The sequence below is a fragment of the Mizuhopecten yessoensis genome, unplaced genomic scaffold (genome assembly GCF_002113885.1).
Source record: "Mizuhopecten yessoensis strain PY_sf001 unplaced genomic scaffold, ASM211388v2 scaffold6719, whole genome shotgun sequence".
In the NCBI taxonomy this organism is placed as follows: Eukaryota; Metazoa; Mollusca; class Bivalvia; order Pectinida; family Pectinidae; genus Mizuhopecten; species Mizuhopecten yessoensis.
The window spans coordinates 179,128-203,597 of NW_018406690.1; the positions used below are offsets into that span (position 1 = coordinate 179,128).

At 35.0% G+C, this 24,470-nt stretch overlaps 3 protein-coding genes across 12 annotated transcripts in view; 2 read left to right on the forward strand and 1 right to left on the reverse strand.

The window, feature by feature from the left end:
* Window positions 1-5,877, forward strand: part of LOC110452499 (high affinity cAMP-specific 3',5'-cyclic phosphodiesterase 7A-like) — a 63,632-nt gene extending 57,755 nt beyond the window's left edge. For all 4 annotated transcript variants that reach the window (XM_021501059.1, XM_021501063.1, XM_021501060.1 and 1 more), the window contains 2 exons: window positions 154-234; window positions 993-5,877. In XM_021501059.1, coding sequence (XP_021356734.1) covers window positions 154-234; window positions 993-2,098 — 1,187 coding nt within the window. In that variant the 3' untranslated portion in view covers window positions 2,099-5,877. The remainder of the gene's footprint in view (window positions 1-153; window positions 235-992) is intronic.
* Window positions 5,878-8,977: 3,100 nt separating this feature from the next.
* On the reverse strand, window positions 8,978-19,793 carry LOC110452501 (mesoderm induction early response protein 1-like). 2 transcript variants are annotated; one of them, XM_021501070.1, is made up of 12 exons: window positions 19,725-19,793; window positions 19,392-19,419; window positions 17,885-18,012; window positions 17,294-17,540; window positions 16,715-16,812; window positions 16,516-16,585; window positions 15,989-16,045; window positions 15,542-15,639; window positions 14,367-14,448; window positions 13,976-14,070; window positions 13,378-13,505; window positions 8,978-12,867 (listed from the first exon to the last, which is right to left on the reverse strand). In XM_021501070.1, the coding sequence occupies exons 1-12, from the start codon at window positions 19,731-19,733 to the stop codon at window positions 12,345-12,347; spliced, it is 1,563 nt and encodes a 520-aa protein (XP_021356745.1). In that variant the 5' UTR covers window positions 19,734-19,793; the 3' UTR covers window positions 8,978-12,344. The 2 variants fall into 2 exon arrangements, with proteins under 2 accessions (XP_021356745.1, XP_021356744.1); XM_021501069.1 differs by lacking the exon at window positions 19,725-19,793 and adding an exon at window positions 19,629-19,716.
* A 272-nt stretch (window positions 19,794-20,065) lies between these two features.
* Window positions 20,066-24,470, forward strand: part of LOC110452500 (WD repeat-containing protein 78-like) — a 29,625-nt gene continuing 25,220 nt past the window's right edge. For all 6 annotated transcript variants that reach the window (XR_002463197.1, XM_021501064.1, XM_021501065.1 and 3 more), the window contains exons 1-4: window positions 20,066-20,217; window positions 21,949-22,147; window positions 22,439-22,546; window positions 24,384-24,466. Coding sequence is in view for 5 of the 6 variants with exons in the window: in XM_021501064.1 (XP_021356739.1) it covers window positions 20,171-20,217; window positions 21,949-22,147; window positions 22,439-22,546; window positions 24,384-24,466 (437 nt within the window). In the remaining variant the exon portion in view is untranslated. The remainder of the gene's footprint in view (window positions 20,218-21,948; window positions 22,148-22,438; window positions 22,547-24,383; window positions 24,467-24,470) is intronic.

The following is a 24,470-nucleotide window of genomic DNA, read 5'->3' on the forward strand; positions in this document are numbered from 1 at the left end:
TGTTGAGCTATTTTGACGTCACGTCATGTGAAATGGGGTATAAGATAAAAATGAGAGAAAGTGTTTTCTATTGACTTTACTAACTAAGGTCAATAATAATGTTTCTGTTGAATACATCAATGTGACTGAAGTAAATGATGTTTTTGTTGACAGGAGACTATGAGCAGCGCCTTCACATCCCTGTCACACCAATGTGTGATCGAAAATCTACCACAGTCGCCAAAATACAAGCAGGTGAGGACCTCTTCATGATATGATGATGTAAAATAACCACAGACAGGTGTTTTGATTGGTCAGGATGTAATTGTAGTTCAGGACAGGTGTTTTGATTGGTCAGGATGTTATTGTAGTTCAGGGCAGGTGTTTTGATTGGTCAGGATGTAATTGTAATTCGGGACAAGTGTTTTGATTGGTCAGGATGTTATTGTAGTTCAGGACAGGTGTTTTGATTGGTCAGGATGTAATTGTAATTCGGGACAGGTGTAACCCCTCAGCAAGCCTCAGATAACACAGTCAATAATATTACCACTCACGTGGAGATTTTTGAATGTCTATAACCCCTCAGCAAGCCTCAGATAACACAGTCAATAATATTATCCCTCACGTTGAGATTTTTGAATGTCTATAACCCCTCAGCAAGCCTCAGATAACACAGTCAATAGTATTACCCTCTCTCGTGAGATTTTTGAATGTCTATAACTCCTCAGCAAGCCTTGGATAACACAGTCAATAATATTACCCCTCACGTGGAGATTTCTTTGTCATTCCCTCATGGTAGGGGGGAAATTATTGAAACATTCACTTATAACAAAATTAAGCAACTATATGAAAATAAACTTTTATTTTGGTAGGCTGACACTTATAAGAGGTAACTTTGTAAAGAAGGTTGCCACTCCATTAAAACAAAGTGAGCCGTTTCGAAGCAATATCTATATTTCAACTATGTATGCATTATTTGGACCTAAACTGAGAAATGATTTTCTGTATTGCAGGTTTTATAGAATTTGTAGTAAATCCTTTGTTTCAAGAATGGCACCGGTTTCTTCCAACGAAGCTCAGTGAGTCAATGTTACGCAACTTGAAGTCAAATCAAGCGCAATGGAAAGAGATTATTAAAGAGGAATCAGAAAAAAATAAGGTGGAAATTCAGGAGGACCTGGTAGAGGAAGCAAAGGAGGAGGCGGAGGAGGAGGAAGAAGAAGTTAACAACAACAGTGATGAGGAAAATGACTTTGTGCAGGAAGCACGCTTACCTCTAACCTTCACTCATCTGGTGAATGAAGATGAGTGTGGTTCATCCGGTACAGAAAGTAGGCGGGGCAGTTGTCGTAGTCTGTCCCCGTTGCGTGAAATTCCTGAGAATCATTGGAACCCAGAGATACGCAGACACAGTATGCCTCCTGTATATTTACAGAAGGAAATTACATGTGTGACTATTCGTCGAGAAAGTCTACCTCATACTCAATACATTCGACGACGTAGCCTCCCAACGGCCATGATATTACACACTACCTCATTGGACAGACTCCTGGGAAAATTGTCTCCCTTTCCTTCACCAGCAGAGATTGGGGACAGATGCGTCTCTATCGACTCGCTTATAACTCAGCCTAAGATCTCTAACCTTAGTCCAAGTTTTGAAGCCAGTAGACTTTTCAGTGGTCTGTCTTTATCCTCGGAACTTGGGTCTGTAAAGGGTTCCACTGGTTCTGTGAAATTTGTTGGTGCCCCAAATTTGCTGAGTAGTCGGACTACTCCGAACTGGGGATATAAAGGACCACAGTTAGGGAAGCCTGATAATACTAGTCATACATTCCATTCTCAACTATTATCAACTGGAGCTTCCCAGGGTGCTGAGGGTGTTGCTCAAGGGGAGACAACTGTTATTTCGCCTGTGTCTTTCAACTGTGTAGGTGCTTTTTCCGGTAATGACCGACAGGTCTCTAGTAGTGTTTCTAATACAGATAGAGAATTACTTGGGGGGTCATCACTGGGATACAGTAAAACATCATCAGCTATTGACAGGGTAAAACTATCTCCAAATACGGAGCCCATCAAATCAAAGGACGTTTCTAAACATATACCAGGTACAATTGCATAGCAATAGTATTTATAATGTTTCCTATTCTTAGTTGTAGGGCCTACTAAAGTATATTATAATTGTACTAGTCTAATATATGCTGCTTCATAAAATATGGAGTGGTACTGTTTCTTTACATTGTTGGTTTAACATTCAAATTATTTTATTTTATTTTATTCATATCATTAATATGGAATGCAATGAAATACTATATTTATTATGTTAGATGCTTCTTTGGGCTAACAAATTTCGAAAGGAGGCATTGACCAATATGGAATAATCCTTAACCAATGAACAAGCTAAATACTATTAGAGATTTATTAATTATCATATTAATACTAAAATTCATTACATTTATTGAGTTGGATTTATCATTTCCACAGCATGAATATGTTGATAATGTTTTAGTGGGGATACAAGCAAAATGTGGGATTTGTTAGGGAGATAACATTTGATAGAATTAACAGGATGTAGCCTTTCTTGAGTGATATTGTACGTAAAGGCTTAATGATAGGAAGTGTCCTGCTGTAACAGTACAAATTCACTGTGATTTACCTGATCAATGTTGTAACGCTGTTGTCGTTAACCTCAATAATTGTTTTCGAGACAAGCTTCAGTGCCAAGTAGCATGGTTAGCTTAACAGTTTACACATTCGTTTTGTCTAGTTTAGTTTCAAACTAAATTAACACATTTAGGGATTCAAAACTACTATTTGAAGTCAAATACAGAAAAAGTGTGCAAATTATCCAGATTTTCTTTATATAAAAAAAGGAGTTTTTAAAACAATGCATTAAAATTTAAAAGCCTTTTGGGGATTTTACAGTATTCGTCTCTGCAGACAATGTTTAAAGAAGTACACATGTATTTAAAAATTTGAATTCACTAATTTTAGCTTGAATTATCCAAGCTTTAGCAACTTACTTTTAAAAATGTGACTTCCCTTAACTGGAGCCTGAATTATCTGTTTCTTTTAAGGATCCTCATACCATTTCCTTAAACTGTTACAGTGTATTAGAAACTTTTTTTTTTCAATTTTCGTCATGATTAAAGCTTTGACTAATCATTAATGAAAAGAAAAACATATATTAAGAAAAAATAATAAAGATGAGATAAATAAAATGTAATCAACAGTATTGTTCTGCGGTGAAAATTCAATGTGGCTTTACCAGGATTTGAACCTAGACCTTACGTTGTTATACTGTTACACTCACCAACTGAGCTATCTGGTCAACAGAAATACTAAGGCCTCACTGTGCTACACTTATATACAAAAATGAAATTAAGGGGAGATTACTGTAATAACGAGGAAACAGGGTGAAGTCTCTATGTGTTTTGCCTATGGCGGGACAAAGATCCTAAACAAATAATTTTGTTGTGACATCTATTCTCTTTTAAGAAGATCGAGTTTCACTCTTTGAAACTTGGGACAAAAAAAGATTGATGGATAATTTTGAATTGGTTTATTCCTTGATGACAGAATTGAAAGGTACATAAGAATGTATACACTAATGTTAAGCTAGGGTAGTCATGATTTCTATTACCGTAGATAAATGATTACTAAAAAACCAAAGAGCTATATGACTATAAAAAAGTATTGATTTGTAAAAAATACCAAGAAAATGATTTCTTGATCATCAGTTATGAACAATCAATTTCAGTTATGTAGAATTATTGTATCAATCATATAATAAAATATTTAGACGATAAAGTTTTATAATATATTTTACTGTTACAAACTTATGTAGATTTCTATATATAGACTTTCTCATTAGAGATGTAGAACTTTGTGATGTAAACCAGAGGATATTTCTTTTAAAAGAGCATTTTATCATTTATCTAAGAAACATATTATTGTCACAGAAATGTATTGATTCAAGAAGAAAAAAAGGTAGATGTATTATTGATGGTGTAACTGTTAACTGGGTTTGAAAAAAACATTTTGATCGTACACAATGTTTCATTAATAAGACTTTTTATACCACTAATGACAAACTTAGTGACATGTTAATAAGTCCGTAATATTCATCATCATAGTTACTGGTGTTTATTTGAAAAAGGTGTCTCGTAATCTACTGGCATAAGAACGATGTATCCAAACTTCCCGAATTTCATTTTTTCCCTTCAAATTCATCATTAGAAACATAATTTATGATCTAGACATGCTCAATTTATTTTTTCTTGTGTTTTTTTTTCAAATGAGATTTAAGATTTAAATTACAGACAGCAAAATAATATTTGTTGATTAAATCATTGCGATACGGGTTCTAACAGACATAGTTCTGGTAGATTTTGTACACATGTATAAATAAGTACATAAAGTGACAACTTTTTCAAAAACAGCTACGTTTTTTTCAAAAATAATACAAGTGTGAAATGTAATAATGTTATACATGTATTACACATCATCAATGCACAAGGCGAAGGTGTCTGCCAATTTAATATGGTGGATTTCTGCTTTTTCTTTGTTTTTTGAAAAGAAATCCATAAAATACAAAATTCTTTTTTTTCTTTTTCTTTTCTATGGTGATTAAACCAAAGGCGATGCATGTTAAAAGATTTGTGGATTTCTGTAGAATCCATTTTCAAATCATTGGATACTTTTTTGTCTGGGTTATTACATTAATAAAAAAAAACTTATTGAAATATGAAAGTAAATAATATTTCTACAAATGAACAAACAAAACATAAGTTTGAAAAAAGTATGAAACGTTAACAGAAGACCAGTATGAAATAATGTACATCACCGGTAATGAAAGTACAATGGCGACAATTTATTCAGATATGTTGATCAAAATTGGGAATTTGCCATGTGGTCAATTTTGTATCTCCAATTTGGATAGTAAATAAATGTTTGTGTTCAATTCTGATAAAAAAAAACAATCAATACACCTGGTATATTTGTGATGTGATCAGGATGTGACCTCGTTGCATTCTTAATATTTCATCAAACAATCATGCTTTATTTTTATAGATTTATTTGATCATAGATTAGTACAGGTAAACAAACAGCATTATCTAGTCCATAACTATATATATATAGCATACTGGCAAAGTCTCCATAGTGTGGAGGGCGACTCAAACATCAGCGAAATATCGTAACTCTTGCTTTTTGCTCAAAATCCATCAATTTGATGCAACAGAGAACACTTAAACTACAGCATTTTATGCTTCTGTTTTGTTCATCTATGACAAAATCAAATGAAACATAGAACTTCTGATATACAAATATGTAACTCTATGATTAATGAAATATATATCGTTTTTTACTACATCTTCGAAAATACAATATTAAAGATACAAGTAAAGCTCTTTTATTTGTCGAATACAGTTGATCATGCAAGGAAAAGATATTACACATATGTAAGAGTTATGGTTTAATTTAATATATGAAGTAAATGAAGTTGTATGCTATTTATAAGTTTTACTAATTGATGAAGCTCGACTTGCTTCGTATTAAATACATGTTGTGTTTTAAGTGTGTAAAGTTAACAAACTTTGTACATGTGTATTATGTTGAATGTTTAAATGAATGTTGAAGTAATATGTAGGACATATCATGTTAACGGTAATCTTAGTTGAAATATTGTACTGTTACACAGGTCTGAACAGATTCTGTATGATGTGTTATATAATACCAAGTCTATTCTGTAGAATGGCTTACTGGCCAATAGTCCGTTCAATTGTCCGTTCAATTTTCAATCAATTTTCAAAAAGATTGTTTTAGGGGGAATATGTTTAAAAAATATTAATTTTATTCGCACTTGTTTTACCAAATTCATGAATTACATGAAATACATATATATTTATGTAGCTCTAGTCTTTGTGTTTTTTGTTTAAATCAAGTAACATAATTGACCAAGTGGTAGCTGGAACCTGTGTTAGCTGGTGCTCCCTCTCCAACACCGATAGATCTCTCCCCCACAGATAGACCCTGTGTGGCTCCCTCTCCTACACCGATAGATCTCTCCCACACAGATAGACCCTGTGTGGCCACCTCTCCTACACCGATAGATCTCTCCCCCCCAGATAGACCCTATGTGGCTCCCTCTCCTACACCGATAGATCTCTCCCACACAGATAGACCCTGTGTGGCCACCTCTCCTACACCGATAGATCTCTCCCCCACAGATAGACCCTATGTGGCTCCCTCTCCTACACTGATAGATCTCTCCCCCACAGATAGACCCTGTGTGGCTCCCGCTCCTACCCTGATAGATCTCTCCCCCACAGATAGACCCTGTGAGGCTCCCTTTCCTACACCGATAGATCTCTCCCCCACAGATAGGCCCTGTGTGGCTCCCTCTCCTACACCGATAGATCTCTCCCACACAGATAGACACTGTGTGGCCACCTCTCCTACACCGATAGATCTCTCCACCACAGATAGACCCTATGTGGCTCCCTCTCCTACACTGATAGATCTCTCCCACACAGATAGACCCTGTGTTGCTCCCTCTCCTACACCGATAGATCTCTCCCACACAGATAGACCATGTGTGGCCACCTCTCCTACACCGATAGATCTCTCCCACACAGATAGACCATGTGTGGCCACCTCTCCTACACCGATAGATCTCTCCCACACAGATAGACCCTGTGTTGCTCCCTCTCCTACACTGATAGATCTCTCCCCCACAGATAGACCCTGTGTGGCTCCCTTTCCTACACCGATAGATCTCTCCCCCACAAATAGACCCTGTGTGGCTCCCTCTCCTACACTGATAGATCTCTCCCCCGAAGATAGACCCTGTGTGGCTCCCTCTCCTACACCGATAGATCTCTCCCCCACAGATAAACCCTGTGAGGCCCCTTTCCTACACTGATGGATCCCTCCCCTACAGATAGACCCTGTGTGGCTCCCTCTCCTACACCGATAGATCTCTCTCCCACAGATAGACCCTGTGTGGCTCCCTCTCCTACACTGATATATCTCTCCCCCACAGATAGACCCTGTGTGGCTCCCTCTCCTACACCAATAGATCTCTCCCCCACAGATAGACCCTGTGAGACCCCTTTCCTACACTGATGGATCCCTCACCTACAGATAGACCCTGTGAGGCCCCCTCTCCTACACTGATGAATCCCTCCCCCACGGATAGACCCTGTGTGGCTCCCTCTCCTACACCGATAGATCTCTCTCCCACAGATAGACCCTGTGAGGCCCCTTTCCTACACTGATGGATTCCTCCCCTACAGATAGACCCTGTGAGGCCCCCTCTAATACACTGATGGATCCCTCCCCCACAGATAGACCCTGTGTGGCTCCCACTCCTACACTGATTGATCCCCCTCCCCACATATAGACCATGTGTGGCTCCCTCTCCTACACTGATGGACCCCTCCAACAAATAGACATTGTAAGACTCCCTCTCCTACACTGATGGATCCCTCCCACAGATAGACATTGTGAGACTCCCTCTCCTACACTGATGCCCCCCTAAAGACCCTGTGAGGCCCCCTCTCCTACACTGATGGATCCCTCCCACAGATAGACATTATGAGACTCCCACTCCTACACTGATGGATCCCTCCCACAGATAGACGTTGTGAGGCCCCCTCTCCTACACTGATGGATCCCTCCCACAGATAGACATTGTGAGACTCCCTCTCCTACACTGATGGATCCCTCCCACAGATAGACATCGTGAGACTCCCTCTCCTACACTGATGGATCCCTCCAACAGATAGACATTATGAGACTCACTCTCCTACACTGATGAATCCCTCCAACAGATAGACATTGTGAGACTCACTCTCCTACACTGATGGATCCCTCCAACAAATAGACATTGTGAGACTCCCTCTCCTACACTGATGGATCCCTCCAACAGATAGACGTTGTGAGGCCCCCTCTCCTACACTGATGGATCCCTCCAACAGATAGACATTGTGAGACTCACTCTCCTACACTGATGGATCCCTCCAACAAATAGACATTATGAGACTCCCTCACCCAATCATGGAACAGACAGTTTGTAAAGGTTACTAAATCCTATCCTGGTGGGTTTTGTAAGGTTACAAAGATCATGTTGATAACTTTGTGTTCTATAGGACAATTCCATTTTCAAATAAAGCAGAAGAATAATACAGTGCAAGCCCAAGTCCTCTACTGGTTAATAGGCAATATTAAAATTAGTAAGTGTCCAATCTCATATCCGAAAAACAGGTAACTCAAGATGGAAGTTTAGAATCATCTGGGTCAAAATACAAAAGTTTGCAGCTGTAGTAAGTTGATTAAGTGTATGAAATATGTAGCACAGTAATGAAGGGCCAGAACTCTTACACAGTGGAGCATGAGAAAGTTTCAGCGCACATGCCGAGACATCCCAAAAAAGTTTTCACGCGTAAAATTAAGCAATTGTAGGCGACACGCATATAGTTACAAGATATATGCCTAAGAGAAAGAGCTGCAGAGTGAATCGATGTCCATCATGTCAGATTTCCTACAGACAAATTCGACAGTATTTACATTCACTGTAAGGGAATTTGGGTACAAAAACGTGATTTTTTTTCTTCTTTCATATTTGGGTGAAAAACACCAATGTATTCTACTAAAGTAATGAAAGAAAGTACAAAATATTAAAAATAAGGATCCTCGTTATTGTATATGCAGTACTATTATGACTTATTTAAGGTCAGAAACACTATAAACAGCAGTGATATCATACTGAAGAGTCAGATGGCCCGTCACAAGAAGACCTGGGTAAATTGCATACTAAACTTGGTAATTGTAGGTGTAGTGCGAGATTTGTCCTGTGTAAGAGACAAAAATCTGACGGACAAATATTAGCAATTCATTTAGTCTCCTTTCATAGTACTGATTGGGAACTAAGTTTCTACAGGTTTTGTTAGATATTTGTAGGATAAAATGAAGACACAAGACAAATAACTCTGGTTTCTTTCTGTAAAAATGTTTTATTTTCTGTGTGGCATAGAATCTATCTATGTCTATGTACATAATAAATAGTACAAACCATATGTTATGTATACTTCTGACAATATCTACAACACTATGGATATGAGGGTGATTGTGATGGAGAATATATACATTGATATATAATGATAACCAATGATGAAATGGATAATAATTATACCGGGTTACAATTGTACAGCAAAATTAGCAGTTATGTACAGTCTGTTTGTACAAAAATAAACATAATTTTTACATTATTCCTGTAATAAATATTGCAAATTTTAGAGACATCAACCCAACAAATAAACATTTTGTAGCAGTATGTGATGCTGAGAATGTGTGAATTCACCCTCCCAGATACTGAAATTAATGAAGAAAATACAAAATTTGGTGAAATCATTCCTTTTGTTACTTCTTCATCATCGTTAAAGTAATATCAAACCCAAATTTATACCAATATTGAAAGTAAATTTTGATAAAACTGGCTTGAAATCATACATACAAATCAATTAAGACAATTCAATCATTGATTTTTTTTGTAAATAATGAGTCCTCAGCAGAGAATACAGCTTGCACTGCAAGAAACCTAAGAAAGACTTGTATACTATTTCAAAGATTTGTATATAATCATTAATTTACATTTTTTAAGGATATGCTACTTTCAGTATCAACTTCACAACACAATTTCTAGAACGATTAATGTTGTATTTACATTTGTGACACTATGATATATATCTTATTTACATGATTTATGGGACAGATTTTACCAGAAAAAAAGGCAATCCCTCCCACTTTCCCATGTTGTAATTTAACAATTTAAGTTGAGAAAAACTTTTTTACTCTATTGAAATGATGAAAAGTAGGCTGAGAAGACACATTATGACAAAGATATAAAAACAAATGACTGGAGTGGAGCACTAGATACAATGCTGCCCAGGTGAGCATGTCTCTCGATTGCCCTGATCGGCTCTTCATGTATACCAAACTCACATCACGACACAAGGTTATTATTTTCATATGTATAGTAGGCGAAGGAAAATTCTTTCTTTTAACTAGAAAAAAGCATAAAATTCACTTATGACATGCATGATGGTAAAGAATTACACGACTGTCACTCGTTGAAGATTGTACAAGATTCTTCTAAAGTTAAAGAGTGCCATTTTCAATTTGCAATTGATATGCTTCTACCTACAGGTAACATATATCTGATGTCTAGAAGACCTCAAAGCTCGGAGGACAATTCTGTGAAATAATGTGTTAAATTTCAGTTACAATTAAAGGAATCTATTTTCTACCTTGGATTAAAACTAAAAGAATCTAAACCATACTTGCCACGACAGGAGATTTACATCAGTATTTGACATGGTCATACCTACAGGACCCAGGAATTATTTGAATTTCACCATATACCCACTACAAGTACAGAGGGCTGTAAACTCGGGAATTTAAAAAGTTACATCGTCAATGTAAAGCTTGCATATGTTCAAACTATTTTATGCTAAATTTTGTAACAATTACAGAATGTCTTAGCATGGATAGTTTGATATCAATAATGGTTGCTATATAATTAACGTATCATATCATTTAAATGATAAGTACACTACGACACATATATTAAGACATTTGGGACATATACATATATTAAGAATGTGGGACAGCATTAATTGTTTTGCACATAAAATGACTTTGCCAAAAATAAAGCCAGTTTTTGACCATTGAATACATCGATAAACATTTGCAGGTTTTTAAAACTTCATTTATCCTATTTGGCAATGTGATAATGCTTTCAGCTATCAGGGTTCTATTTTTCTGTCGACATGAATTAACAATTCAAACTTACTAGTCTTCAGTTTATAAGACAATACAATAGATTTACAAATTCATGAATGGTGGAAGAATATAAATCCACATTAGAAATTTTGCTGATGTGACAGAAGACAAGTATAAACACAAAATCTGAAGGATTGGATCCCTGAAAAAAGTGCACCTTACTTTTACCATATAATTAGGTGATGAATATTTATGGAGACTGATGGTCAGAATTCTGTAACAATTCAATAAATATAACATGGCGAGAAATTCATAATAAAAACATTTACACAAATAAAATATTTGGACACATCAACAAGCAGCTGTAATAACACACTCGGTATATTACTCTGTAGGAAGTAGGCCATACTGGTAGAGAAATGTAGGATATATACGGACAAGTAACAAACCAGAACTATTTACAATTTCTTCGACAATTAACACTTTTGCATAAAACTCCTCAGATTGGACCAATCTCACTAAAAAGTTAAACAACTTAATCACTCTTTCATATAACCAAACTGATAATAAATACAGTTATCATTGTATATTCTCTTTGTGTTACATTTATTGTATATATAGACAAAGTCGTGTCAAATGTCACTTTTTATAGCTACGCTACCATCATACAATTACTGGTATATGGTTTTATAAGCTTGAATTTAATTTTTTATGCACTTTACCATTTATATGACAAATGTTTTTATTTACTTCCTTAAATTATCAATGTTTACAGCAAAATTATAACTGAAACCTAACTCCTTCTATACAGGAATCATTTTATTGCAGGAACACCGTCTCCCCTTTAACAATTAAAATCTATCATAATTAAACCAAATAAAAGTAAGGTTCACACACATTCTCAATCACCTTTAATATTTGTGCATACAATACCGTGAATGTCACAAATGTGCTTTTAGAGAAAATCACCATTAATTTGATGCCACATAAGATTCCATAAGATTTGTCAAGACAAGAATTATACACATACTGCTGGGATGGGCGCGACGTCACATTAAAATCTATGCACCACTGACGGTCTTAAAACTGACAGACCCACTGGCCATTTCCTGATCCTAGAACACTGGACACTGAATAAAAGCTGGGCGGTCAGGCTTTCTGAAAAGATCATCATCTCCGATATTGCACATTGTAAGTGATGCCAAGACGAGGCTGGTCTCGGTCTCTCTCCTAGGTTGTATAAATAATTTCCCTGAATGGAATGATTTTTCCATGTTCTTTTTTTTTTAAACTTCCAAGACCCACCTCTATAAAGCTTGACCAAATATCAATAAAAATCAAGCCTGTCATAAAAACTTTTTAAGTTTTTGAAACTTCTCAATTTTTTCAAAAATTTCACAACCAGTTGTCGCTTGTAAAAAAACAGAATTGTCCAAAAAAATAATCTTGAATTTTTAATGTATCGGTCATTTCAAGCTCTAAAGAACTGGATCTCTGATGTAATAATAAAGTACATTTTTTCTTCTTTTCTGATGTCAAAATTTGATATATCTAAAGCCTATCTAATCTAACTGGAGACAACATCACAGTACCACCGACTCTGCTGATGCATGCTTGACTGGATGAAGTTCTGCATTTAAAGCACCAACGGATGTTAAAGTGTGTTCTGATTGAGTGAGTCCTGAGGCTACAGAAACTAAAGACATAGAATCTATATGATTGTTGTCCGAATACGACTCCTGGAGTTCATAATGTGAATGTTCTGAATCAGTTTTTATTTTTTTGTTAAGTGGTTCTATCACTTCATCAAAGCTGCCATTAAAGCCAGGTGACACACGAAGTACATTATTTGTGCCTCGAGGAGAAGAGGGACTGTGCCTCTTGATCTCGGGACGAACAACAGTTGGAGAAGCAGCACTGAGATCAAAGTCTTTGGGTTCACCAATATGATAATTGGAAGAGGTGTCTGTATCTGATGAAGGAGGTTTCAGTTGGTTTCTTTTTGGATCACCATAGATGAGTGAATTGACAGGACTTGCTGATCTCTCCCTTACATGTGCAGCAGCCGGACTCTCCTGGTCATCCAGGAACCGATCCATGTAATCCCTATTGATTGAGTGAAACAAGGTGACAAATTAAATACTGTATGCTAGCTAGGTACACAAAGTAATGCTTGTATATCAATGAAAATGCGTTAAAACGTGATAGGATCATTTTCTACACGGCAGCTCCAAAATTTAGCTTCATGGAATTACACACCAAAATAAAAATTGAAGTCTACTTACTTTGCATATACTATCTACTTTATACAAAATACATCAAAAGGACCAAAATGATATTCAAAGTGTTGACCATGAGAAATGGCAAATGGCATTTAAACATAGGAAAATATATATCAAACTTGTATCTCTTCTTAGTATTTGTTATTCAGGGCTTCTGCAAAGAATTACCGTATGACTTATGTTCACACATTGCATACAAAATTATTTCAAATGCAAGATAATAATGCAATATATTGGGTTATGCATTAAGATAATATGTCACATATATGTAATGAACTAGTGAAAAAATGAAGACATTGAACATATAAAATATAACAGCAGAAGATATACTAACGTGACACCAGGATGTAAGGAATATTTGCGTTTTTCCAATCTGTTCTTGTTGGCAAACATGTCATGTCTTTCTGTCTTTTTCCAAAGGTAATAAAACTGTACTAGTTCTCCAACAGACCTTGTTTTCACCTAAATAACAACAGTACATTGATAAATGTATAGTCATAAAAGAACGGTCATTGTGACATTGCCTAAAATTAAATCAACTATAACACCTCACAGTTTCATCAGACAAACTCAACAAACTCTTAACTCTAGTTCGCTAATTTTCAAATTGTATCAAGATACAAAATTTACAAAGTATCTTTTACAATAGGGAAATTAACTAATGAGAGTTATGACATGAAAAAGCAACACAAGTTTTCCCAATAGGTTCATGGGAAACAATTCTTACCTAGCATTTCACAGTTTTTAAACTTTGGTTATAAACTAGATGTAGAGCTCGAGGTTCCCCAACAACGATGGTTGGTTATCATGTTCATCTATCTCGAGTTTGTTCATTTTCAAACTGTATAAATTGTGTCTTTTACAATTTGAAAAGTAACTAATAAGAGTTATGACATGAAATTAACCACGCAAGTTTTTCGATGAACACCCACCTTGTTCTGCTGGATCAGGTAGAAATCCTTTCCATAAGTTCTAAGACCGTTCTCAAAGTTTCTGCATTCTTCTTCAGACCATAAACTCATAGGATCTGCAAATAGATGAAAAATGTCTTGAAATAAATTAACTTTTCTATTTCAAAATTATATTCAACTAAATGAAACTATCTAAGGTGATACAATAATTTATATTAACTTTTGCAATACATTTATGCATAATCATTAATATGCAGTAATTTCTTTCATTAAATTGTTTTACTTTTTGACATGCACATTCTAATTCAATTCAAGAGAAGAGGTTATACAATGAAATATCCAAATATTCTGAGCTGCATAGCTTAAATAGCTCATGAAACTTTGATTCATGGAGGTTTGTCTCTAGACTTACCTGTGGGTGGAACTGCCTGCATCTTCCTTCTACGAAGTGCTTCTTCCACATTGTGTCCACATTGCAGTAATAAATATAAAGCCTGAAAGTGATATTTGGAATGAAGACTTGTTCAGCAAAAACTGGCATACATTTTCAATAATAAAACAAGAGTACCACAGGGCGGAACAATATACGCCCGTCTAATGCCATATAGTGTTATATACTTTCTTACATTGAAATAAGATCTGCATCATTCTTAGCTGACATGCTATAAAAAATGTAGGAGAAAATCTGTGGACAAAAAAATTAAATACTGAAATGAACTAAGGGCAATAGCTTTTGCAAAAATTGTCGTATCAAAATGCTTTTAAGGGGGACACAACTTCATATCATGATAATAATATATACCAAATTTCAAAGAGATTGGTCGAAAAATGTAGGAGGAGATTGCCGGAAAAACAAAAGTTTACGCTGGACAGAGCCATACCAAAATACTCCCATATGAAATTTTAGAAAAGATCCATCTAACACTTCTTGAGAAATTGCTACAACAAATTTGAACTGTCAAAATCAAAGATGACTGACAGGCAGCCATCTATTTTTTTTTTTTTTTTTTTTTTTTTTTCTTTATCAGTCTCATGAAACATGCACGAGGAAGCTACACAAAACTTAAAGGATTTGTAAGGACTTATGAGATAAATATTACAAATTTTAATTTACAGAATCAAAGATGCCTGCCTAAGGTCATCTTGTTTACCTGATCAGTCTCGTAATATAACATACACAACCATATACCAAGTGGAACCTTCATATGGAATTTGACAAAGGTCTATCAAGTAATGCTTGAGATTTGTATTAAGGACCAACAACAGACCACAGACTTGGTAGCCCGCCATCTAATGATGATTAAAGGAGATATAATCAGGGAAGGTTATTTTGTGATTATTCACTTGCATGTATTTAAGGGTAAACCAACTCATATGTTGTGGCCCATACACTTACAGTACCATATTCTTATAAATTGCACCATACTATTATCAAAGACTTGAAAACAATGAGAATGACATATTTCATTCTACAGTTGGTACATTCTTGTTTTTCAATGGCGACATTGCCATATTCACTTTACTAAACGTGTTCTCTACTTAGCAGTATCAGTGTGTTTCTATTTCAATGTATTCTGGTAAACCCACCTGTTCATCATCTCGGATATGTATACCAGTACCCACAGCCTCCACACCTGCGGCGTTGATTAACGACTGGGTGTGAATTTCATCTAGGTATTTTTCAACTGCAAGCAGACAAAAATTTTAACAGATAAAAATGACGACAAAAGATTCACTTTGCAACAAAGGGACCGTAATACAATTTGAAATGCATATCAATTCAGTCATAAAACCAGATTACAATTGAAATTTTTTGCATTATTGCAAAATATGACACTTCAGTTATTTCATTCTAGTTTAACACTTTTTCTTTTACAGTTGTAAAAAATTTCCCTCAAGTTTTGAACACCATTAAATCAATGAAAAAAAATCAGAGAACTCCGTCACCAGAATATTACCTGAAGTTTTAAAAAAATATCTCGAAAGGGACACATAATAGTTGTCATGAAATGATACCTATAGAACATAACTTACCAACAGAATCTGTCAGTTTGTTGGGGTCCCATAGTAACCGATCTTCATTTTCATAAGCTGTTGACAAAAGATAAGACATAGTGAAATAACATAATGTAAACACCTTTTTAAAGACCAAACAGATTGTTACCACTTTCTTATCTTAAAACAATTTGATAGATATATCTTAGCAAAACGTCTTCTGCAAAATAAATAAGATTCATTTTTATACAGAACTTTACCAGATGAAAGTATTTGGTTAAAATAAACCAAAAGACTATTACAGTACACTAGGGTACACATTTATATCTAGGATGTTTAGGGAGAGGGGAGCAGGTTTTCTTTGGTAAAACGTGTTCTAACAAAACAGGTATCCTTTAAAATCTACTGTACTTTTAACACTGAACAATAAAATTTAGTAAGCGATATTGATATCTGTAGACATAGGGAATTCTGCCAAATATTAATTATGTCAAGGGTCATGTTAGTGATTTAATGTGAAAAATATATCTGTAATATCTTTGTCTTAACATGTTAAATGTACTAACCAGGAGCATCACCGTATTTGCAAAGACCCTCTGGAACACTAGCTTGATAATCAGAGCCAACTTGGATCGTCTGCAATGACAAAATGATTTTATAGTTAATAAAAAAATTAAATGAAGTTCACATATACAACATCAAACAGAAACCAGAAAATGCTTCCTAATAAAACTTTTGCTTCCTTATTTCTCATGTAAGACGCACCTTTTTCCAATCGTCAACAATTTCTATGGGTTGGTGGTAATCACTGTCCTCTTCAGAATCCTCGTCTTCCTCATTCTCACTACCATCTTGACTATTGGCTACAAGGGAATCAAAAGAAAGGTTGTCTAGGAATTAAATATAAGCCAAATTGAATCTTTATTTTACACTAACTCTACATTATGCAGTCATGCATTATACTATTCCATTAATACTGATATCACTAGAAACTTTTATTTTTGGTTAAAACATTTTTTTGATGTATGAGAGAAAAAGGCAAACTTTCACATTTTATGGGCCAAGACAGAAACTCTTGACCCAAGTGGAAAGATTTTATAGTCTCAAACTGTTCACCATTATGTTAAAAGTTGCTCTAGCAGTAATTTAAATTTTCTTCAAGCAATTAAGAAATCAAAATATAACATGTAAAGCACTTAGTTTTTTCTTTTGAATTCAGATGGCATCTTATTGTGAAGTTCCTTTTACTATGCCTTGTGTTAGTTGTGCAACACTTTGAAAGTCTCTGATACCTAAATAAATCAATGACATTCAGACTGATATCTACAATAAACGCAATCTTACATCTAAGAAGCCTGTTTGTCTGACTCTGTGCAGAAGACACATGAACACTGTTTAGCAGGTCATTAACTGTAGTTTCCTTGTCATCATCATCATCGCTGGTTTTGAGTAGATCGCGGGCTATTTCCTCTTTGTCCAATGTCAGATCCTGATTGCTGAGGATTTCTTCTTCACTGCTTGAACGTGTATCCTGTGGCTCGTCAGCGTACTTGTACATGGCTAACAACTGCTCCAAAGGCATATCTCCTTCCTAGAATACAAATTTGATGTTCAACATTTCTGATGTCATTTCACAAGCACTTGAGCACATATGATTTAGTTGTACTTAACAACTTAATCTGTAAATGTCCCTGCAAAATTATGAACTTTTGGTAACATACTCCTTCAATGTTTCACTATCACGTTTAAAATACTCTTTTCATATACGCCCAATACACACACACCCAAAACCCTGCTTCCCCCTATGACAGGGGCATAAAAGATCAAAGTTGACCATCCAACGTCTTGTGCAAAACTAAGAATGACAAGTCATGAAACCATTTTCATCAACATAACAAATTATCATTTTAAAGCTGTACAAAACATAGTGCTTACTCTTTCCAGATCATCTAGCTCATTCGAACAGCTGTCCCCACTCATGGCTTCCTCCTCTTCCAGTGTATGTTCATCATCATAGTCATGGACTAGCATGTCAGCAGATGGGTCAAAATCGCGGTCGGTTTCTGAAAAATGCAGGTTATTACCTTAAGCCATCCTAAATATTCCAAAACTTAAAAATTATCTAGCAACTTGTTTCTTTTTCATACTTTTCTTAAATCAGAACTGGCTAAGAAAAATATATACATATTGGTGGTGGTTGTGGGAGACTAGATAAGCCTTGCTTATACTTATATTTAAATGATTTGTGAACAAATGATGGCAAGCTAAACTCAAAATGTTCTTCAGATTTATAATATTTAATTAATCATATTCAGTGTCAACATATAAACAAAGTGTTTAGCAATTTCCTCAACTTTCTGAGATCTCGCATCTGAGAGAACCCCTTTTAGTATATGATAGAAAGCACTTCAGTAGTCCTACACATTCAAATTCAAATCACTTCAAAGAATGTATGTTAACATTTTAAAGGCCAGTTGAATTGAGGCACTAAATGTCAAAAGAATACATCAGAAATAAAAAGCATTAAACTAAAAGTTACTTATTGTAAATAATGGATATATAATTATTTTTAATTCAAAAGAACTAAGTCAAATACAAAATTTAGATTTTTTTTTAAAGGACAAGAAGTGCATTAAAGCATCACAAATGTGAAACAATCTTGACTGTCAGGTTCCCAACCCGGTAAAGGACAAACGTATCTATTCTGAAATTAAATGGGAAACCCCTTGTATGCGACTTCATTTTGATTTGAAGCATGCATCATTTCTTATTTATATATTTTATAGATTTAACAAAATTTAATGTATGCTGAGATCTCTAACACAAAAACATCTCCATCATTATCTAGACTAATCTGTCAATCTAGAATATATCCTTATACCTTCCTCAATACATTTAAGTTGTCCATAAATAAAATAATGAAGATCATAGTAGAGATTTAGCCCGAACTAGTTGAGGATTCCAGTGAAATGTCATTATTCAAAACCCAGCCTTCAAAACCTGTTGCATAAAAATGTCGGTTATCTTTGAAAATAGGAAATTATTTTAACAACACAGAGCAGGGTCTAAAATGACAATTATATCATGTTTAAAAATCATTGTTTCCGATTTCATTTCATTGAAAAACGGAAAGTTTCTCTTTGGCTTCTCGACCTTCTCATCAAGTAAATTCCCAAGACGACACCGGTACCGGTACTCAATGCAAGCCTCTAGACAGCAGGGATTCACCGGCTTCATTCTAAGAACATACGGTAGAACTATTTTACTTTGTAATTCGGTGACAATGTTCACAAGAATGTGTCATTATTGTGACATATTGTCACATTAGTTTCCAATGAAACTTTTCTTTCCAGCATCACGATGACCCCGGTAATTTGCATAAAATATCTTCATTTTGTATAAGAAACGTAATAAATCTCGTTTCTTGGTATCAAACACTTACCTGGGCTGCTGGAATCGCTCGCACCAGTCTGTAAAGGTGAAAAATAAAAAAGAATGTCATTATGAGTTCTTATTAATGTATCAATAAGGCAAAAACTCCGGGAAATTCCTTTACTTCGCGGTGCGATTGCGATGTCAAAATTTTAATCGAGAGCGCGCCATAATTCAATTGTAAATATCCAAGCGAAATCGAGTCTAAACAGCCAAAAATCGACAGTAAAAGAAGTTAATATCTCACGGAACAAGAATCCATCGGTCTCGAAATTCAAAATCATGTGAGACAAGAAATCTAAGGGAAATTCCTTGAGATATTTCGGTTCTTTTCCTCACTTACCTCCGCCATTTTGCTTAGAAATTATGGGATACGTCGCTTACAATCGAAAACGAGGCAACAACTACCTGCCGCTATAAATTGTCATGCTACAGCTTTTCTGATTGGATAAGGTATATATTGACTGTAAACCAAACTACGGGGAAATGTTGACATATTTGCAATTTAATTAAAGTTAAAAATCTTCAAAGTGGAAGGATATCTTATATATTTTGCATGCTTAATGGCCTGTTGTTCATTTATCTGTTTGAAATACCATTTTGCAGTTCAAATTATCTCAAGGGAGATACTAAGTTAACCAATCAAAGTCTTGCTTGCATACGGCACTTGGTTTCCTATAGCAACATGACACAACTTTGAACATGGCGATGCCCTGTTGATTATCTACAAGCTACATTGTTGTCATATAGTTTGTGGTTTGAAAACGCAAAACCAATTCATCAGTGACAATGTCAACGTCAAAATCGAAGAAGCCTAATTATTTAGCGCAACCAGGGTATGCATGACATAATTAAACAATTGTTTTGTTTTTATTTGCAGATTTATGATGATTTTGAATGTTGATCAATGATAATTTTGTTTATAAATCCAATAAACCAAATATGTCATAACGTTATAAGCAATTGCTTCAGTACAGTAAATTTGAAAATATATGTCAATGTAGCTAATCCATGAATTCCTGAAATATACATCCTGAACATGAAATTAACTTTAGGGGCATTATAGCATATTGCAATAGAAATTCGGCTTTAATATAAAGAGTTTTAAGAACTTAATTGTACTACAATTATGTATTTCTGTATCATTTATTCATTATAAAGAACCTTTTGGAAAGGAATATTCATATTCATTTCAAATAATATGATAGTATAATTTTCCATACAACTAGTGAGATTTGATGATTCACAAAGCCATATTGTTGACGTTGATTTTTTATGACTGGTACAGTAGCATATAGTCACTATTAGACTGACGTTCATACTACAGTATCACTGGAAGCGCTGAACCCTGTGTCTGCAGCTGGAATAACAGGATATAGAGAATATCTATAATCTTGATGATCAAATGATATTAGTATTAATAAATGTTGGCGATTTATTAATTCATAAGAAGATTTACTGAGATGCAATTTTTCTGTGGAAATTATTTTTGTGAATATTTAAGTTACTGGTGATGTCATGAAAGATCAAGATGCTATGCTGCATTATATTTTTTACAGATATATAGAATATATATTTAATTTTAATCTAGACTACTGATTTAGAGAATACCAGCAATATATGATATATATTAAAGGGACAATTTAGTGAAGTAAGTTGTTAAAATAATCTTGTCACCAAATTCTCCATGATGATATAGTTTGATACTCCTTATGAACAATTCATGTCGAGAAATTGACAAGAGACAATGTTTTCTTGGCATTTTTAATCAGTAATGGAGAAATCCTTAACTGTACAGCCGTACGTTTAAGCAGCAGCTGTCGGTGAATTTCTAGATAACAAATATGTCTTTCCAGCCGAGGAGAGAAGGTAACTTTTCGGTTTATTCACCTAGCCTCTCAGAATACAAGTACATGCATATATTCTGAATCAAAATCATCTTCCAACAGCATCTCAAACATCGTTATAAATGAGTGATCTTTTTTATGTTTTAAAAGCCTATTGATATCATACTTTCTGCGGTTTGAAATTATCCCTGCGACACCCTCTCAATGCCAGCATGGTCTAATTGAACCTGTTTGTTTTTATTCAAATCCAAATGTGAACAGACATCTGATTAGAGATATATATTATGATACTTATAATTCTTACTTGCGATGTACAGTGTATTGTGTAAATTCAAGAATGTGCTATTTGTAAGCTCAGACTCATAACTGACACTGTGTTTTTGACAGCATAGTGCTATATGTGTCAACTTCTCACTGAAAGGCCCAGGCAGGTTATTGCGCTATTTTGGCCGTAGCTATTTTTATCACCGACTTTCCCAAAAGAGGTAACTGACCACACTGGACGTTGGCTTCAGGTCATGTCATTATTAACTACGTAAACTTTCATTAAGAGATTTATATTTTCAGGATTGGCTTTATTTTCAGGTTGTCATTTGACTAAATAGACCCTTTAAAAGCACAGCATAATATATGTTACTTCGATCATCACACATATGGAACAAAATTGACATTTCTTGTAGAACTTGTGTGTAATAAAAGCGATATTTTCTCTTTATTCAGAGGTAGCGGTCAAGGTGCCAGCACTGCCTCCAGGAAAGGAAACCTTGCTGGCTCTGTATCAAAGAGCAAGTATGGTGGAAATACTGGAGTATACGGTAGCACAAGATCACGGTCAAATATCTTGTCATCAGCAAGTCGAAAAAGTATGGCCGCAAGGGAAGCTGAAAAAGCTTCAATGGCAGGGAAACCTCCTGTCCAGGTACAAACAACAACATAAAACAAATGATAATTGAGTTTTTAAACATCAATAGGTAATGAGAAATACAAATATATAAGCTGCTATTACTGTTAAAATAAGAAATAATGTAATTAATTTAATTAGTGTGAAAATTGCTAATATTTGAAAATATGATATCTTCTAAAGTGAAAATTTTCAGGTACCTTTTATAATCGGATAAAAACCAGTGCATTAATTGATGTGATGCTGTACTGACTTTTATACTAAAACAGTATAGATTTGATCGGTTTTATATATATCCATGATTTACAGGTGATTGATGAAGGTGGTAATGATGTGACACCTATTCCACTGTTAAGCCATGACCACACGACTGTGAAGAAAAACCAGAGTAACATTTTAGATAGCTCCGTTGGAACAGTAAGCATACTTTAGATAGCTCCGCTGGAACAGTAAGCACACTTTAGATAGCTCCGCTGGATTGGTAAGCATACTTTAGATAGCTCCGCTGGAACAGTAAGCATACTTTTGATAGCTCCGCTGGAACAGTAAGCATACTTTAGATAGCTCCGCTGGATTAGTAAGCATACTTTAGATAGCTCCGCTGGAACAGTAAGCATACTTTTGATAGCTCCGCTGGAACAGTAAGCATACTTTAGATAGCCCCGCTGGAACAGTAAGCATACTTTAGATAGCTCTCCGCTGGAACATTTAGCATACTTTAGATAGCTCCGCTGGAACAGTTAGCATACTTTAGATAGCTCTGTTGGAACAGTAAGCATACTTTAGATAGCTCTGCTGGAACAGTAAGCATAATTTAGATAGCTCCGCTGGAACAGTAAGCATACTTTAGATAGCTCCGCTGGAACAGTAAGCATACTTTAGATAGCTCCGCTGGAACAGTAAACATACTTTAGATAGCTCCGCTGGAACAGTAAACATACTTTAGATAGCTCCGCTGGAACAGTAAGCATACTTTAGATAGCTCCGCTGGAACAGTAAGCATACTTAAGATAGCTCCGCTGGAACAGTAAGCATACTTTAGATAGCTCCACTGGAACAGTAAGCATACTTTAGATAGCTCCGCTGGACCAGTAAGCACACTTTAGATAGCTCCGCTGGAACAGTAAGCACACTTTAGATAGCTCCGCTGGAACAGTAAGCATACTTTAGATAGCTCCGCTGGACCAGTAAGCACACTTTAGATAGCTCCGCTGGAACAGTAAGCACACTTTAGATAGCTCCGCTGGAACAGTAAGCATACTTTAGATATCAAACGCTGGAACAGTAAGCATACTTTCTTTCAAACTCAAGCCAAACATGGGTTTCTGATGATTTCATGTTGAACAAGAACATTTAAAAAAAATAGCGACCAGAATGAAATAGCGACCAGGATGATCCTCTTTCTGGTCTGCAGAATTATTTAAAGATATCATTTGCAAGTATTTTCTGTCTGTAATCATTCAAACACTGGAACTTCTTTGTGGACCTTTTTGGTGTTTTTTTTACAGTTTATGATACAATGTTGGATTAATCAACAACAGATTTATTTTATTTTTCATAAAATTAATTATGAACATTTACCAAAAAATGTGAAGAATGTAACAGTGGCTTACAGGTATAGTCTAAGAAAATTAAATGGTGTCTTATAATTTAAGGAGATATCTTTATTAGAAAGTAACTATTATTTCAGGAAAGAATAATGTTGAAATTTTTAATATTGGGCTGATTTGCCCGAAAGTAAGACCAAAAACCTACTGGTAATATAACCAATAAAATAATAATAAAAAAAAACTACCAACTCACTTTCTTTTTAAACTGATATGTCAACCTTGGGTGAACTAATACAACTTTTCAATCTGGCTAAGCACTTTAAAGTACTACATAATAAGTAATCCACTAGTTACTTTAAAATGGTGGTACAGTACACATATTTATTCTTACGTGCTGCTACTGTACCGGGTATATAAGGTTGCTTTTTGAAAATTCTGGTGGTCTAGATTAAAATAAGTGCATAGTCTATCATTTAATTAATTTATGGTGTATTTGGGTGATTTCATGCAAATTATTGTTTTCTTTGAAATGTTACTTTTATTAGTAAATTTGCTTTAAAAAGAAAGCTATTTTGATACTGTGTTCTATGTATTTCTATCTCATGCATTTGTCTGATAGTTTTCAAGTTCTTGGACAAATTTATAGAACTGGTAAATTGTTTTGATTAAGGATTTGAAATGACATGTATCCCTCATTTTTATAGCCAACAGATCTGATGTCTCAAGCTTCCATTTACAACACAGCCAATGTGACTGCCAGTACATTTGGTGGAGGCCCTTTTACAAGGTAA